Source organism: Sceloporus occidentalis, unplaced genomic scaffold (genome assembly GCF_023333645.1).
Source record: "Sceloporus occidentalis isolate IW3139 unplaced genomic scaffold, rSceOcc1.0.p SCAF_4, whole genome shotgun sequence".
In the NCBI taxonomy this organism is placed as follows: Eukaryota; Metazoa; Chordata; class Lepidosauria; order Squamata; family Phrynosomatidae; genus Sceloporus; species Sceloporus occidentalis.
Window position 1 is genome coordinate 158762562 of NW_028316984.1, and position 19000 is coordinate 158781561.

The 19000-nt window shown below is 40.3% G+C and overlaps 1 protein-coding gene across 2 annotated transcripts in view; it reads right to left on the reverse strand.

Moving 5' to 3' along the window:
- Window positions 1-8819: 8819 nt before the first annotated feature.
- Window positions 8820-19000, reverse strand: part of LOC149314899 (prolyl hydroxylase EGLN3) — a 50432-nt gene continuing 40251 nt past the window's right edge. For both annotated transcript variants that reach the window (XM_089522092.1, XM_089522093.1), the window contains exons 3-5: window positions 17153-17289; window positions 15693-15766; window positions 8820-13419 (exon numbers count right to left, since the gene is read on the reverse strand). In XM_089522092.1, coding sequence (XP_089378218.1) covers window positions 13382-13419; window positions 15693-15766; window positions 17153-17289 — 249 coding nt within the window. In that variant the 3' untranslated portion in view covers window positions 8820-13381. The remainder of the gene's footprint in view (window positions 13420-15692; window positions 15767-17152; window positions 17290-19000) is intronic.

Sequence of the window (19000 nt, forward strand, 5' to 3'; positions counted from 1 at the left end):
TTTCCCAGTCTAAGGCGCAGGACAGACCATCCAAAAAGGACGGTCGCCTGTCGCCTTGCCTTGCTCTGTGGGGAAGCCGCAGCCTCCAAACCATGGGACTTGCCTGTGGAGCAAAAAGTACCCACAAAAAGCATGTTCTTCTTGCAGCACGATTATGATGCCGCAATGCACCAGTGGCACACTCACAGCGTTATAATGGCGTTGTGGCGTGCGGACACTAAGCATCTGTCACATCAAAATGGCGGCGCCCATCTGTACAGGTCACCGCCATTTTGATGCCCTCGTCACGTGCGAGGGGCGAGGGCCATCTGGAAGCTCCACCCCTCGCACGTGATGAGGGCGCACTATAGCCCCCGTCTGTATAGCTCTCTAGTTTTCTGTATAGCTCCCTAGTTTTCTTCTGATTTCTGGGCTGCAATCTTCATTGTGATCAATGATTGACCCAAAGTATGGGAAATCTTTAACCATTTCAATTTCTTCATTGTCCAGTTTGAATTTATGTAACTCCTCCACGATCATTATTTTTGTTTTGTTAATGTTCTGTAATAAGGCTGCCTTTGCACTTTCATCTTTAACTTCTTTTAGTAATTGTTTCAAGCAGATGTTATTTTCACCTTTCCCTCTCTTCCTCCAATTTAAGGCACCTACAATGCCTGGTTAATTTTGTGTTTTACACTGCTTATTAACCATCATATATTTTAGTTTTACATAGAGAACTAGCAAATAAATATCCAAATAAAATAAATTTACATAGATAACTAGTAAATAAATAGTTTTACATAGAGAACTAGCAAATAAATAAATAAATAAATAAACAAATAAATAAATAAATAGTTTTAAGGAACTACATGACCTGCTTCTTTCCAAATGCTTTTTAGATGGTTTTATACTGAAATTACAGGAATCAAAAATGAATTTTTAGAACTGAAGATGTCAAGAGTAACAGTAATTCAGCAACTGTTGAAATGCTTCTTCAGCCTGGACTAATCCTCTCCACATGTTGAGGCTCTCCATCCTTAATCACAAGCGGCACATAGATTCTTCCAGATGCAACATATCACCACAGCAGCTCCAAGAAAAACCAGTCACTTTATCATTTCTCATTCCCCTCCAGAGAAATCAGACCCCACTGTGTGAAAGCCCCTTGGCTATGATCAAGGACCAAAGTCCCTTATCTCTTAGCTGTACTGGGAGGATTTACCACTGCGGGAGTCCAGCAGAGGAACCAAATAAGATGTTGCATTAACGAGGGTTGTCAGCAGGAGAGAACAGCTACACTTGAGAGCTTTAGTTCAGTTGCTGTAATATTTCTTATAGCCTTTAAAAAGAGGGAGAGAAGTCTTGTTCTTTTTTTTTTCCCATAGAGTGTTTCTACCAGTGAAACACAGTATCTTCTTCAGGAGTGCACAACTCATGCCAGCCTGAAGACGCATATAGACACACACAAGTACAGTATGTCTACATCAAAAGTGAATGGGAAAATTCAGCTGCAATTTGCTCTTTTTTTAGGCTATTCTTCCTTTTCTTTAATCCCTTTTAACGCCTTGTGATTCCTTTATTTGCTTCACCACAGGCTGCTCTAAAGTTTCCCCCTCTGTAAACCGTCTCCCTTTTGTCACTCTCCCATAACACTTTCTCCTCTCTCTGAACCCATTAGCACAACTCTGATTCTTTCTATCTGCAACATATCTCAGTTCCTCTTCTTCCTTTTTTCTCTCCTATAGCCAACTAGGCTAACTGCAGTCTCATATTTGAGTTTCTTCTTTTATACCTCTGTAGTCCATGGGATTTTGCACCTCTGAAATGTATTGTTGTCACTGTTGTGTGCTTCTACTCATTTATGACTTGTGAAAACCCTAAGGTGAACCTAGCATGAGGTTTTCTTGGCAAGATCTGTCCAGAAGTGGTTTGTCATTGTTTTCCTCTGAGGTTGAGAGAGTGTGATTTCCCCAAAGTCACTCAGTGTCTTTGAGTAGGACTGAGCAGTGAGTCATACCATCATCTCCTGAAATACTAGCCCAGTATTCAACTACACTACACTGGCTCTCCTAAAACCAAATGCCTAAAATGAGAAAGTATTACAAGGTAATTTGGAATCCCTCCAAGAAGGCATATATTGAAGTGGGGCTGCTAGAGTTTGCTATGTTAAGGAAAATGCAACGTGGGACATACAGTAATAGAAATAAAATATGTATATGAAAGTCACAATGACTAAGCAAGAGCAATTAAGAAGCTACACAGGTGAAAAAGCTAATGTAATTTAGAAGTCTTGAAAGTCAAGGACAGAATTATAGAATGTACAATTGGAAACACCTGAGATTCATTAAGTGTATAAGGTAAAATGATGAAATACTTGGGTTGGTCTTAAGTGTGGGTTGAACTATGTGAACCAATCAAAATCAATGTACGCACCCACTGGGTGGAAACTGACTCGTGGGTGGTGATTAACAATGGCTATAATAATTGCAATGTTTACCAATGTTATTTGTTGGGTAGTTGGTGTAGTTTGGAGATATTGTGGAGTTTTGGAGATTGTAGAGATTGTGATTTGTAGGGCATATAGTATTTGTATATAGTAGAATAAAGTAGATCTTTTATATAAGACTACTGAGTTGTCTGGTGTCTTGGGTGAAGATACAAGAGCCAGCAGAATCCTGGAGAAGTTTGGAGACATCTGAGGAAGAAGAGTGAGAAGGCTTGGAGAGTTTGTCAGGGTCTTCAGCCTATTCTCTGAAACTCTGCTGCTTAGAAGAAAAGCATTAACCACTGACCAAAGCTGGTCAGCTCCGCTGCATAACAAGGTGGTGAGTTAGAGCCAGAGGTGAAGAGCTACAACTCCCATCATCCCTGACATGCTATTGCCCCTTCTATAAGGAATTTTAAGAGACCTACTGACTTATGATGATAGGAGAATGTCTTATTTACCTAGAGTTCTATGGCTGGCTGGTTTGTTACCTTTATATTCCACTTTCTTCCACAAAAATTTAGGTGGCAAACACAGCTGTCTTCTTCCCTAGTTTATCCTTGCAACAATATTGTTGTTGTTGCTAAAATTCTTAGAATTGGAAGGGACCACAAGAGTCTTCTAGTCCAACCTCCTGTCATGAGGAATACATAATTAAAGCAGTCCTGAAAGACAACCATCCAACCTTCATTTAAAGACCTCCAAAGCTAAACCACCCACCAAGGCAATCTATTCCACTGTTGGATAGCACTTACATTTTAAAAAAGTATGTAGAGAGATCTTGTAGCACCTTTGAGACTAACTGAAAGAAAGAAATTAGCAGCATGAGCTTTCCTAGGGTGAAGTCTTAGAAGATTATCACATATCGTTCTGGGAACGTTCTGGGAACAGATATTACCGCATTGAAGAAAGTGGAAAGTGATGGGAACATGATGGGAACGCATTTTACCGCACAGCGCATCCCTTCTTCTTGAGAACGTTCCCAGAACGTTTTGCTGTAGCGCATGCATATTTCATTTGGAGGACTGTGTAATGATGACATCTCCACTCTGTGGTTGTTTACATAATTTTCCCTGGGTCCTATCCACTCCTTGAGTCTCCGCTTTGGCCTCTGCTGTCCCCGCTGTCTTTCTAGCTTGCCTCGATTGTTCCCTTCGTTTCTTAGCTTCTGCTCCCTCGCTGTTTCCCTGAGTACTTTCCGCTCCTTGAGTCTCCGCTTTGGCCCCTGCTGTCTCCGCTGTCCCTCTGACTTGCCTCGATCGTTCCCTTCGTTGTCTTAGGGCTCATTCCCACTGGCGGTTTTTAACTGGAAGGAACTGGGAAGATTCGGTTTCTGCCCCTCCGAATGCCTCTGGAAGCAAGTGCCCACTACAAATACCTCAATCGGGGTATTTAGCCCCGGCAGCCATTGCAGTTCTTTAAACCGGTTTGAAAGGAAGAGTCCTCTGCTGTCACTCCAATTCCCCTTTTTGGCAGTTTGTCACCCTTTTGCCTCCTGTGTGTGTGCATGTACGGTGTGCCTTCAGGTTGTGAGCTTCCCTCCCCGCTTTAACTCTTGTCTGGCTCTTTGATATGGAATTCTGGGAGTTGTTTGCTTGCTTTTGTGTGGTGCTCCAAACAGAGGAGCTTTTGTGGTTCCCTCCTGGAGGGAAGGAGGAGAAGGTCCTGGGCAACCTTGGCATCCCTGCCTCCTGCAGGCTGACAACACAGGAGCCCTGCTGGACACGACACCAGAGGCCTCCGCAGAAGCAGCCAGACCCTCTCTCTCTTGCTCTCTGCCCTGATCCCCTCCTTCCCCTCCTTCTCTCTTTTCCCTCTGTTTTGCCCTCCTCCTTCACTCTCTTTCTCGCTGCTTATCCTTCCTTCCTTCCTTCCTTCTCTCTCCCTCTTTCCATTTTCTCCTTCCCTCTCTCTTTCTCTCTCTTTCCCTCCTTTCCTCTTCTCTCCCTTGTCCCACCTTCCCTCCCTTTTTCCTTCCTTCCCTGCCTCCTTCTTCCCCCCCCCCACACCTTCCCTCACTGCAGTTGCTCGCCTGCCTGCCTGTCATTCTTTCAGCCAATCAGGAGACGGAGGAATGAGAGAACGGATTTGAGAATGGAAGAATACTGCACAGACCTCTTGTGGAACGTTCTGAGAACGTTACAGCTCGCTGGGAACACATCTAATCCGTCCCCTCCCTGGAACACATGTGGAACACATTGGGAACGTTCTGGAAACCCGATGGGAACACATACGTGCGGTATACTTAACTGCATTCTGTTCCCATCAGGTTCCCAGAACGTTCTCAGAATGCAGTGCGGTATTCTCCTTACTGAAAAATGGTAACTGAAAGAAAGAAGTTGGCAGCATGAGCTTTCCTAGACTAAAGACTACTTCCTCAGATGCATATGTAGACTTTAGATTACGAAAGCGCATGTTGCCAACATCTTTCTTTCAGTTAGGACCTTATCGCATTTAGAAGCTTCTGACTTCTAAAAATGGCCATAGAAGCGTCTTAGATGACCCTGGCTGCATCTGGGATGGGCAGCAATTCCATGGTGATTTAGGTGTGATAGGACATGGCTGCCTCCTGAATTAATGCTGAATTTGGGAAAGGTAAGCTGCACCTTTCACCCCACGAGATAGGGTTTTTAGTCTCAAAGGGGCTACAAGATCTCCTTACATATTGATTCTACAGACTAACACGACTATATCTTTGGATTCTATTTTTTAAAAAGTATTTTTAATGTTTAGGTGGAATCTCTTTTCTTGAAAATTTAATCCATTGGTTTGTGTTCTAATTTACGGAGCAATGAAAAACAAACTTGTTCCATCTTCTTCCTGACATCCCTTCAGATATATAAAGTTGGTTACCATGTTACTTATCTATTTTCTTGTCTCCAAGTTAAACATAACCAGTTCCCTAAGTAATTCCCCACAAGGCTTCATTTTTAGACCTTTGATTATCTTGGTTGCTCTTGTCTGGACACAATCTAGCTTGTTGATATTCTTCTTGAACTGTGGTACACCGAACTAGACACAATATCCCAGGTGAAGCCTGACCAAATAAGAATAAAGCAGCTCTACTACTTCCCTCAATCTAGAAACTATATAATTCTTGATACAGCCCAAAATTGCACTTGTGTTTTGTTTTGTTTTTGGCTGCTGGTATTAGCATTCTTTCCCTCCACAACATCTGATGGTCTCCAGAAAGCACTGTTGCACTGAGATAGACCGCCTCGGCCATTCCATTGCTGGTAGACAGTGAGCAGAAAGAATTTTTTGGCTGTGTCCTCAGGAATAGGCACAGATCCATGACTGCATCTGTTGAGCTCTACAGAAGCCCCCATGGACCTCAGCGACTGTCCTCAGCTTGCATCTGGGGACCTAGGTAGATGTACTGCTCTCCACTAACTATGGAATGCCAGCTATCACAGCACAAAAGTGAGTTGGGGATGATGATAAGGGAACCATAGTGGTGCTCCACATGTGGAACTCTCCACTATATAGGATCTCAGCCCCATTCACTTTTATGGCTCATAGAATCATAGGACAGGCAAAGGGCCATCCAGTCCAACTCCCTATCCTGCAAGAATACACAGTCAAAGCACTCATGACAGATGGTCATTCAGCCTCTGTTTACTGTTTGGAACGGTATAAAACAAGCTTGCTCCATCCTTAATATGATATCCTTTCAGTGACATCCTTTCCAGACAGAGGCTCAGTGGGACTTTAAAGTTGGATCTCCTAAATCTGAAATCCATCACTGTCAGCACTACACCACAATGGCTAGTTTAGATTCATGTCTCTCTGTGTGTGCATGTGTGTTGTGCGTGTGCACCTTCAGGTCAGCTGTCAACTTATGGCAACCCTATGAATTTCATAGGGTTTGCTTAGGCATGGAATATTCAGGTGGTTTTGCCAGTTCCTTTCTCTGAAATATAGCCTGCAGTACCTGGTAGTAATTAACAGTCTCTCATCCTAGTACTAACCAGGGCTGACCTTGCTTACCTTCCAAGATCAAGCATGAATTGATGCCTTTGGGGTATTTAGGCATAACCCTATCTATATTAATCCTAATGTTTAACTGAAGAGACTGCATCCAGTTGAAGCAATTATATTTATAATTAAATCTGGATCCAATCCATTACATTTTCTGATTTCCCCTTATCCTGTCGATAGAAGGTTGATTGTGACTTACAGGAATATACAATAGAATGGCAAGGGTTCTTCAGTTGTTCAGGTTTCAACACATATATACCTTTAATGGTCTGTGACTGACAATAAAAATTGATTGATTGATTGATTGATTTCTGCTTGCTATTACCAAGTTCAGAAACTTCAGTTAGTTCAAAACATGGCAGCTAGGTTGATTACTGGGACACCGATCTTATAATCACTCCACTGGCTGTCAATTAGATTGCAGGCAAAGTACAAAGTGTTGGTTTTCTGAAGATGCCATCCTCAGATGCTGGCAAAATGTCAGGAAAAAACTCTTCTAGAACACAGCCACATAACCCAAAAAAAACTCACAAAAACTACCGTATGTTGGCTGTTATCTTTAAAGCCCTATATGGTTTGGGTCCAGGTTACCCACAGGCAGTAGCATCACTGGGGGGTGCGGGAGATGCGGGTCACACAACCTGACACCCCAGAAGAACACACACACACCCCAGCCCTGGGTGGTTTCATTTACATGGGCTGGGTCTTGATTTTGCTGTTTTTCAGGACTGGTAGACAAATAGGGGGGTTTCCCAGCAGACAATGGATCATTAATTAAATAAACATCCTGAGGCCTTGCCATTCAACAACAGATCAACACTGAGATTATCATGTAAATCACTTCCTCTCAACCAAAGGCCACACAGTATATATATATATATATATATATATATATATATATATATATATACATACACATACACACACACACACACACACACACACACACATATATATATCCCACTCACTCCCATGCCAGCATTCTCTGAATATGCCAGCCACTGATGCTGGCAAAACATCAAGAATAAACTGTTCCAGAACATGGCCACATAGCCCGAAAACCCCACCTGCTGAAATTCCCCCTTTTACACAACCATTAAAGGTACAGGAGCCATCTCCAGTTTCTGTTCTGGCAATCCTACTGGCAGCAGAAAGATCACAGAATATTACTTTTTAAAACTACAATTTTCACAATCCCCTTAGAAGTCCCTTAATCTCCAGGTGACCACGGCCAGCAGACAGGCTGACTGGAGGATTATTGGCACTGTAACCCAAAAATTGTTTCTGAGTGCAGAACACTCCCTTTCTCTCCCAGGCAGATGGGTTTCTCCATTTTCCTATAGGCCCATTCCACACGGGCTGTCACACACACCCTAACCCTAGTACATCCTGGGGCCGTACAAAATGGCACTGTCCGTTCTACATGGGCTCTGCCATCTTGATGTAGTGGATGCTTAGTTTCCACACGTCACGTGGCACAAATGATGCCTCACGGCGTCATTAATGCACCGCAACAAGAAGCGCCATTTTTGGTGCTTCTTTTTTGCGGCACCAGGGAGCCTCATGGTTTGGCTGCTGGGGCTCCTCGGTGCCACTAATGGCGGCGGCGGCAGACTGCCGCTTTCAGGCGGTCTGTAATGCACCAGTGTTCCTCTTACGCTATCCTCCATAGTTTAAGATTGCTTCCACACTGACACCAACCTATTTTCATGTTGGCAGCTTCTCTGAATTGCTGCTTCACCCAAGATCCAAGCACAATGGTTTGTGATAAACAGATGGTTAGAATGATGGTTTCTTGCACTTCTACACTGACAGAAAATCCAGTTTACCTCCAGGCTCCTCTGATCTGCAGCAACCATGTGCTTATCCTCACAACTGCCACACACACCAAGACACGTTCGGGAACACTGGCCATACACAGTTCTCCCTTTTGAAATCACCTCATTCAAAAAAAAAAAAAAAAAAAACACATGAGTGATCACACAGCCATGGCTGTCCCAGTTTTCCCCCCTCCTCCCTGCATGGGAATGTAGGTATTTCTGAACTTCTCCCCCACCCTCCAGCTCCACAATAATGTAGTTTGAGAGTGCAGATATTCAGATTTTCTGGCCAAAACTAGAAAAAAAATTCCCCCCTTTTCCCCCCTCAGGATTAAAGCCCTGAGGCAATGAAAAGGCCCCAATTTGACCCCAATTGTCCCATATATTGTTTGGAGCTGGCTGTGAAAACTAGGTGAGACTATTTTATTTGGCCCATGTAAACAACAGAAATTCCCAGCATTATAAATTCAGGTATACCCCCAGCTTCTCAGTAGACACAACATTGAAGAGAATTATCAAGCCAGTATAGAATATGATGTAACCCAGTGTTTTATTGACTGCTGCAACATTTTTATTTCATGCCACATTTTTTTAAAAAAAAACATTAAAATAAAACACAAGGTGTGGTTTGGAGGGCAAAATACCACAGTATGGATCAGTATCCAGCCCATCTGCCAGCAACAATGACCAGCATGCAACCTGGCAAAAGGTATGTCCAAAACGTACTCCCAGAAAGCTTCTTTGGGGAGTAAATCATAGAAGAAATCCAAAGAGAGATTCGCCAGCAAATAGATGCACTTCATATGCAGGCTGCACTAGAATGAATTACTCTGAAAAGTTACACCGTACTATCTCATCAATGGGTGTGAATGGGACATTGTTATGGGATTAAAAAAGGAAGGTAGAATTTCTGAAGTTGCTGTTCACAGGAAGAAAGGAAACAATGAAGGGCATTTGAGATTCTTCAGTCCATCAAACCTCTAAGATTGCACTCAGATTTTAAAATAAAAAAGACTTTTTATACAAATAGGTTAACACAAAGAATAGTGCCCTTTTGTCCAACAATTATGCCACAGTTAACATAATTTGTTTTGATAAAGGTGTAATATGTGTTTCATGTGTAAAGAAATCTCGTTTAGATAGATAATAATTGGGCTATATTCTTTTGAGTTTACTATTTGAGCAACCAATGAAGATTGCAAGACTATGGACTTAATACCATAGCTTACATGCAATGATGTTTCTTTTTTGGACAGAAAGTATTATATTGCTACTCCAGATAACTCTAGATTAACATGGCCTGAATCCTATTGCTAATTCCAGCTAGAGTATCTGTCTATCTACTTATTCATCAATCAACAATTGATTGAATGAGTTTATTCTATATAGGATTTACTAATAGAATTCAGGCCCATATTTGGACAATTTGAGAATGTGGTGAGGGAGATCTGAGGTAAAAATTCAAGTGTCTAGAAATCATATTTTATTTAGGGTTATGTCATCTTTTCCCAGAGCTGTCCTGTTTTTCAGAGCTAAAGTTTCTGTTCAGGCAGATATGAAAGAGAAAGCAAAATGTGTTATTTAAATACAATGAAGATTAGGAATATTTCTAAAAGCTATTATCCCAGTTTATATAGGAGGGGTATTTAAAGTAAGAATCATCAGTGATCAGTGACTTGCAATAGTCAGTGAATAAACATGTCCTATTTTGCTTTGCATAATATGGTAAGCCTATTTTGTTAACACTACATGCACAGAAACTATTTTATGCTTTTGCTTCCAACCCTCTGCCCAGTTTCAATCTCCTGCAGGCATCCTCTGTTGGTAACAAGAACAATGCCAAAAAATAAGAGCCCAAATGGGGTAATCTCCTCTTCTTCTTGTCATCATTTCTTTGGAGCTCTATTACCACTGTTTTCAGTTCTGAAACTAATTGAAACTGGACTTCGAACCATTTCAGATGCTTAACCCGTTCTTTACTCAATCTTGGAAGCATCACAAATTTTGGAAAAAGATGCTTCAATAAAATATTCAGATATTTCGCCCCCTTTAGAGCTACATCCTCCTAGTGAGCGCACAGATTTTTCATGTTCTCAGATGCTCCAGATGGACCAGGTTTTCATATCTAGTAAGACTGGTAAGGCCAGCTGTTGCAGAAAAATGAAAAGGAAGCAACATATATTACATGAAATATGTCAGCCAATCACTGAAAATGTGTAGTAACCTCCCTGACAAGACATGCAGTTACTGAGATGAAATCTTCCTCTACCAGTTTCCACTATTTCGTCTTTTAAAAAAAAAGAAAGAAAGAAAAAGAGGAGGGTTACATTCAATTCTGTCTGACTGCAGGAAAAAGTGGGAGAAGTGCATCTCCCATAGCTTTGAAAAGTTAATTTTCCCTGCAAGTTGACAGGCTAGCTGGTGGATTCTGGAATGTATAGTCCAAAAAGTAACACTTATTTTGCCACAGGTATAAGTGATGGCACATGTCAAGCTATTACTAACCCTGCCTTTCTTCCATTTCCAGAAAGCTCTTTGGTGGAGCTAATACTGTTCTGATGGGAAGCAAAAGAGGACCTTTTCAACTTTCCATGGCCAGCCCACCCCCTTCACTAACAGTAAGCTGTGTTGCCCACAGAATGGGTAGAGTGGGGAGTCTGATCACTCACTAAAACAAATGGAATGCATTGATGTATATGCTATATCCACAGCATCTAGTCTGAGCTGATCACTTCTTCTTGAAATGAAACAGGAGCTATATACAGAGGTCACACAGCAATCTCACCCAAATGTGTAAAGCCATGTGATCAAATAGGAGCCTTCAATGGGAAATTTGAGAAGAAATTGAATAATTCAGAAATATCTTATAAATCAGACATCAAATTGGCCAATAGGAGTAGCTTCTTTTCCAGTACAAACAATTGCTATTTTGTTATAAAATGTGTTGCTTTTACATGCTGCATTGCTAAGTGTCTGAAATATTACCCAGCAGAAATAGGTTAGGCTGGACAATGCCTCAGTATTTGTCTCGTTCACTGGTTTCTGTTCTGGGACAAGCAACTGGCTTGTCTAGAAATAAGGTGATATAATAACTTCCATTCCTTCATAAAGGAGAACAGCAGGAAATGAATTGGCTGAAGAAGAGGTTGGTTAATATGAAAAAGGAAAATGAGAGTTGCCGGAGTCAATTATGTTACTGAGAGGATATGGAACATGGAAGAGAATATATATAAATACACACATGGAAGAACAAACAGAATCTCTGATTCAGTGTTCATAACATCACTAGAGATATCAGTTAAGACAGAGAATTTACCCTGACAGTATGTTTACATTAGTTTTCCTTCCTGAAATCAAGAATATTTTTGTAGAACGACTGTTGGATCTCCCATTCTAAGCATGATCCATGCTAAATGCTGAACATCCAATGTTCTGTTGTTTATTGAGTAAAGCAGCAGAGAAAATTTACTCACTGAAGATCTTTTGTCTTTTAAAAAGTAAAATTAGGGTGAGAAAATATCTGCTTGATCTTTATTAACCCTGTATCTGTGTAACTCATGGCTCAAATTAAGGAAGGAAATATTTACCTGTAGTAACGTAACATGTGGGACTGAGCAATTTCTCCCTACTCAGTTTAAATATATATCAAAATTAATCTACACAGTCACCCAACCTGCAGTGGGGCTCTGATGTGGCAGTACAGAGACTATGAACCACATTCCAAAACCATTTCATAGTGTGTCTTCCTGCAAGGTGATGCTTTATGGTATTGCATAGGTATATCCATCCAACACATACATGTATGCTGGCACAACTATTCTTATGACTGAACTATAAGGCTGCAGTACTCAACACACTTTCTCATAGATTCACAAAGAGTGATTAGATTTGCAACTGCTGTACAGTCCAAGCCCTACTGACATCAGATCAGAAATATAAAAGTGCCACCCTATCTGTATCTCCTTTGAAATGTGATTGTGTCAATGGGGCTTGTGATTGTGTCAATGGGGCTTGCTGCCATGTTAATCACAGGTCTGAACTAAACCTAATAGCTTTGCATTATCAAACTGTCCACCATAACAAATACGTATTTGCCAAGTCTAAAAAAACATGCACCCGACTTCCAGAGTTCTATTACTCTCAGACAAATTGTGGCAGGTGGAAGATCAATTTTAGAAATAAAAAGGAAAAATATACTTGGCAAAATGAGTTCTTGGCATACATGCATTTAGCTTGTCTTCAACTTTTTAAAAAGGTTTACAAATTTGGATAAGGGTTGGGGGGGGGTTATACAATGAAGGCCTTTTTAAAAAAAGATTGGAAAGTCATACAAATATCCATCACAATTCAGAAAAGAAAATGCTTTTTCACAAAACAGTAGACAGCTGCACAACTGCCTTTACCTCTGTTCTGGGGCTCTAAAAGGCAAAGTTATGGAACCGCCACTGCTGCTTACTTTTAGCAACATGGATAAAATCCAGGCAATTGTATGGCAAATTGGAAGCTTATCCTTCTCTCTCGCTCTCTCTCTCAATTAATGATATAAGCCAGCACAACCAACAGTCTATGCAGGAAAATGACAAGGCAGTCCATAAAAGGCCCCAAGTTGAGCATAACGACCTTGGCTCTTGACAAATGTCTTGCTCTGTTTTGTATCTTTGATTGTTTGAGTTGCCCATCTGTAGTCTGCCACAGAGGATCCTCTGTAAACGCTCCATCCCATTGAAAAATACAAGATAAATAAAGTGCAAATAAGACTCAAGTTTCCCCCGTCTGTTTTGAATGTTTAGTATCTTTATTACCAGTATTGCCAACTTGATCTTGACATTAGTGGGAAGGTTGGTGATATTCTTCATTTTTTAAAACCCTGGGTGGTATTTCTTCAGTTAAAGGCAAGTAGAAAAGAGGGGTGCTTTATGCCAAAGAGGTGTGTAATACGAAGCTGCCATGAGTACCATTGCTGTAATATGCAAATACAAGACAGTGTCAAAAATAGTGCATTTCTGCAAGTAAAAAGAGTGTCCAATAATCATAGGAAAAAGGCCATGTTGCCTTTGGATCTTATTGCTTGCAAACAGTCTCCAATTCATCCTTGAATAAAATGCATTGAGTAAACTTAGTCTTCATTGAGAACTGCATCTGTCTTCCCTGCATCTGCAATGAAAAATGAAAGACAAGGTTAAAGTCCAAAAAGGACTGGGGGAAGACCTATACAATATTAATAAGTCTAAATCTTTGGTATAATCTATGCTTGATTATTTGTGTGTTTTTTAATTATTTAAATAATGTCTATGACACAACAGAGGGTTAAAAAACAACTAGCACCGAGAAATTTAAATCAATTTAGATTGTGAATTTAATTCATTTCAACATTCTCCTCAAACTGAAGCAATTTAATTAGGTGCTGAAAAGAATACAGAATGGGCACTTAGTGCATCACTTTCAGGAGTACATTCCAAAGTTGAGGCAACACCACAGAGAATGAGGACGTTCTTTGCCTCAACTTTGGAACACCCTCCTACATAGCGCACTTCTCTTAATCATAGTACATGGAGAAGTGAAGCTTTCAGGACAGACAAAGGTGGAGGGTGTTTCATTTTATTAGCCTTCAATATTCCTATGGCTACATCTAGACAGAGATTTATCACCTCTCCATCCTGACCTGATTGAGATGTCTTTGAAAAACAGAGCTGGGGTCCTTATATTTCAAAAGGATTTTGCTTGGGTATAGCTGGAGCAAAGCAAATCCAGTGGCCTTTTTCTGAAAGGGAGCACTTAAACAAGGAGCACAATTCTTGAGAAGAGCTTGGTAGAACAACATTAACATTGAGAGCGAGAAACGTTGTTTTCTTTTATTTTGACCATTAGGAGGATGTTCAGGAGAACAGTTAAAACATTAACAATTGTGTGCAGGCCAGAGGCAACAAACACTAGTCAGACTCACAGATACATTAGTTTATGTAAACCAGGATTCCAGATCTAAAAACTAATCCTCCCCTCAACTTTAATGTTCTCCTCTTCTTTCTGATATTTTACTTTGTTAAAAAAACCTACTACAGTTGCTCAAGGCAATGAGTTCTTTCCCATCCTTAAAAAAATTGTTACTAGTTTTTTTGCTTCTATGGCTGCTTCTTGGAAAACATTTCTTTAACAGGTTGGCTTGGGGGCTTGTATTAACTGAGAGAAAGTCACACAGTTCTTGTTCAGTCATTCTGTATTGTATTGTATTGTATTGTATTGGTTGGCTTGCTGTCCTGAACTTAGTTTTTATGCCTAGATTTGGCTATTGTTTGAAGTGCAAAAACCTGGCAGTGGCCTCTGAGACACGTTTTTAGAGCTGCATTGTGTGTCCTTTTTGTTTATATTTATTTTTATGTCTGGATTTGGCCTTTGAGAACTTGCATGGACCCTGAAACAGGATGGTGGTGGTGGTGGGGAATCAAGCCCCCTCTGAAACTAGTCTGAGGAGGTGAGGTCCCTGCTGAAATGAATAGGCAAGATTGGATCATCAAAACATTATAGTGTATTTGAACACGCTTAGAAATTATCAGTGAAAAGTGTACTAAAATGAACATTATTTTGCTCCTGCTTTTACATATTCAGATTATTACCACCTTCAGTTGAATGATGATGGTGGTGGCACTGATGATTGCTTCAGCACAATGGATTGTGTTTCCACTGTGTTGTAAAAAATACCTGTAAGTTATCAAAATTTATAATAACCTGCCTACCAATGTTGAGCCTCCCCACCGTAAAAACAAGGACACTGCTGTCCTGTTTAAGGGGGACCTGGTGGACACCTTTAAAACCTATGTTGAGTAGCTTAGTACCCCCTTCAATTCCACATGCATGATTTTAGCACTGAATTCTTCTTCCTCCTATGTGCAACATGGGTTGTTGAAGGAACAGGAGAATATATCTGAAAAAGAATGCTTTTGTGTTGCTGTGTGGGTCAATATTACTATCAAGATCTCTGAATGTTCAAATGCTAATTACCTTGCCCAGCAAAAGTCAAGTGCTCATTGTAAAGTGTAAAGTGTATTTTGGATCTTATTTATAAAGAAGTGATATTATTTGAATTATGTAATGAACACTATCCCATCAAAAGAACTGCAGGCACAGCAGAAGGTTGTATGCATGCTACTGGTTCTGAAGACTGAAAGAGTGCAGAGAGCTATAGTATAGGGAGTCTGTGTGGAGTGAAGGTGTGGCATTCTTAAGTACTACCCAATTGCTTGATGCGGGCTGTTGCATATTTAGCACAGCGTATCTGACTGCAGAAACCTGTTTTCACATGTGGATTGCAATCCAGGATTAGGCCATAGGTCCTTTGCCTGCATAATTTAGTTTTGCAGAGCCCTTGTTCTCTCAATGTGGCAAATGGTGGCTACATAAATGTAATGATATTGTAAACAAAATTATCATACCAACTAAATTCCTGAATTTCTTTTTGGCTTCTGCTCTTTCTTCAGCATCAAAATACCACACAGTCATTGCATATCTGTGAAAGAAAGGAAAGTGAAATACACCTTTGAATGCTCCTCAAATGAGAGCAGAATACTAGACTTTGCTCTAGAAAGAGTGATTTACTGCTGCCTTATGAAATATATTACTAAACAACCAAATTGGTCAGTAGGTGACAGTCTCAGCATGCACATCATAACTCTGTTCATCTACATGCAATGCACGCAGGTATAAACAGGCAGGCAAATATAGCTGGGGTTTATGCCTTCATTTCTCTCCAGTTATAGGCACCTCCAGAGATTAACACAGCACACTGCAACTTTACCTAAATTGTTGCTAGGCATTACATGGCTATATTTTCAAGCATGAAGACAACCAGCTATAGGCAATTGGTAGACTAAACTTTCCAAAGGGTCAGGTGGTACATTCATATTGTTATATAAACATGCCATCCAAATAGCCACATGGTCAGAAATCTTTATTCATAGCCTGATCAGAGTGAGAGTAACCACATGAGTAATCTGCACACTGGTGCAGATATGGCATACACACTTAAGACTCAACTCAGCAGTATAAGCATGTTGCATTCTTTCTGATGACAAACAGAACATCTCTGGATTTCCATGGAAAGCCACTGTTCATGATTTGCTATATGGATATAGGGTAGAATTAGAAGCTACCTTATTGATGTGCCAGATGTTTTGGATTGCAACTCCCATCAGCTCAATCAACATGGCCACTGGTAAAGTACAGCATTAGGTGGTACTTGCCAGCCCAAACATTTGAAACAGGAGGTTTCTCACCCTTGATTAAATTACTGCCTGTTTTCATGTACCAGGCCATGGTTAGCTACAAAAATCATTCAACACAAGGTGCTTTCTTGAATAGTAATGGACAACATGTTCAGCATCCAGAACCACAATGGAAACATATGTCTAGCCAGCAGGCCAACATTAATTTGCAACCCACTTTACACAAAGCTATGCAAATGCATATCATTTACATGAGAATAGTGAATGCCAATCAGTAGACAGTCAATATTATTCTATGATAGCTTACTTTTGAAGTGTGTTTTTAACACCTAAATGTGAAAACCCTGAGAGTTTTTTCTTCAGAAATAAGGTGTCATTACAAAATTTAGTCCAAAAAAATAATATTTCTATGTTGTGCCGCTGACTAAAATTACTTGACCAGAATATTGGACTGTATAGTTTAATTTCATCTGGTCAGACTGGCAACAATTTTTCAAGTCTCTAGAAGATCTGCTACCTGAAATCTTTCTCAAATTTGTTATCTACAGTCATTTAACAGATATATATGGCTGGCCTGGGATCTTATGTACATACAAATCAATCCACTCATTTTTTCATGCACATACAATAAAAGAACCAACCAACCAACCAACCAACCACATTTCCCTTACCTTGTTGCATAGGAAGGTTGCACTTCATGTGGGTTTCTTCGATCTGACCAGAAAAAAAGTAATCTGTCAAATATGGGTTCGATATCCGCTACATAAGACTTGCCCTCTGGGAATATTCGGAGAATTCCTCCATGCAGCTTAAAAAGAGACAGAAAGTGAATGTTTATGTTATATATGTTGTTGTTTTTGTTTTTGTTGTTGCTACTGCTGGCCTTTAAACTGTTTCCAACTAATGGTCAACCATTAGGCAAACCTACCACAGTATTTTCTTGGCAGGATCAGTTTACAGGAGCTTTGCTGTTGCATTCCTTTAAGGCTCAGAGTGTGAGTTGCTCAGATTCACCCAGCAGGTTTCCATGGCTGATCAAGATTCAGACCCTGGCCTCATGGAATTCTAGTCCCACGCTCAAGCCACTACTGCATGTCAGCTCTCATATACCTAGATAGAACTTATTGGTTTACTAACTATGATAAAATGTGTTGTTTTCCACTTTGATTTGTAAAAAATCAGGCAGAAGGGGAAAACTATAGAGAATCCTACAGTATATTTACACTGGGGAGGAGGACAACAGAGGAGACATTTGCTGGTAAAGACATGTCATAGCTATTGCCATGCCATTTTGTATTGTTTTTAATTAACTTTTATTTCTTCATTGCCTTGGGTGCCATTGTAGGCTGGGAAGTGATACAGAAATATTTAAAATAAATACTTAAATAATAATTTTGTTGTAAATAATGCAGGTGAAGAACAGTTTTTCCTTCTTCCTTCCAATTTGAAGGAAGTAACTAAGCCAATCTTTCTCACTAATACAGGACTATATAGCTTCTGTGAGTGCGTTGGAGAAAAGGAATGGAGTTGGAACAGGACATTTCCATGTCTTTGCCAAAGCTTATTTTCAGCTGGTCTCCCAGAGGTAACTGTTGTCATGAAACAAGAGCTTTGGAAAAGTTACATTTTGGGGACTACACTTCACATAATCCCCCAGTGTACTCTCTAGGGGATTCTGGGATTTACAGCCCAAGCTCTGCAGAACCACTTGTTTTGATTGAGATTCCCCCTGGTGAGCCAGTATACTTCCAACACCATCTCTATCAGGAATGCAGTATTCACACCACTTCTTATGTTGCCTCATCCTGCCTTCCAGTGGGATTTGGATTTTACCCTAAGTGTAAACTGAAAATAAATGTATTTTCTGGAGAAAGTGTGCAATGAACAAATACACTGAACGCAGCTGTAAGAGCAGAATATTTTTCCCTCTCTGGTACCATTATTGGAATAAGAAACTATGTGCGATTGTCAATGAGATATAAGATAGAACAGTTTCTCAAAGACCAATTATATTTAGAGGCATGACAGATGAAAGAAAAATAAAGGAATTTAGAAACAGAATGCACTCCCTAGCCCCATATATCAGGAATGCTGTTTCTTTTCTACAGAATGCCTGTTCATCATTTCTGTTTTTTCATCTTCATTTGCTGTTCCAGAGCCATTGTACTTCATAACCATTTGTATTTTTTATATAAAAATGTGTAAAGTATTAATGTAAGATGGTCAGTGGCAAGCTCCTCTTGTCAAACCTTCAGAACCCAGTCTTGCATACTCCTAGAAAAAAAAATCACTTGCCATAAACCTCCAAGTAAGCTGTGTTACCTTTATTGCATTATAATAAAGATTCCTCACCATCTGGCACACTAAACATGAGTAATTTATTTACACTATACCTCTCTTTATATCCTACACTCCATTGTTGCCCTTGTCAAAGATACAGGGTGTGGCCTTGTAGGACACTTTTAGGACAACTGGTTACTTTTGTGGTTCAGAGGTTTTACATCACAAGAATGAAGGAA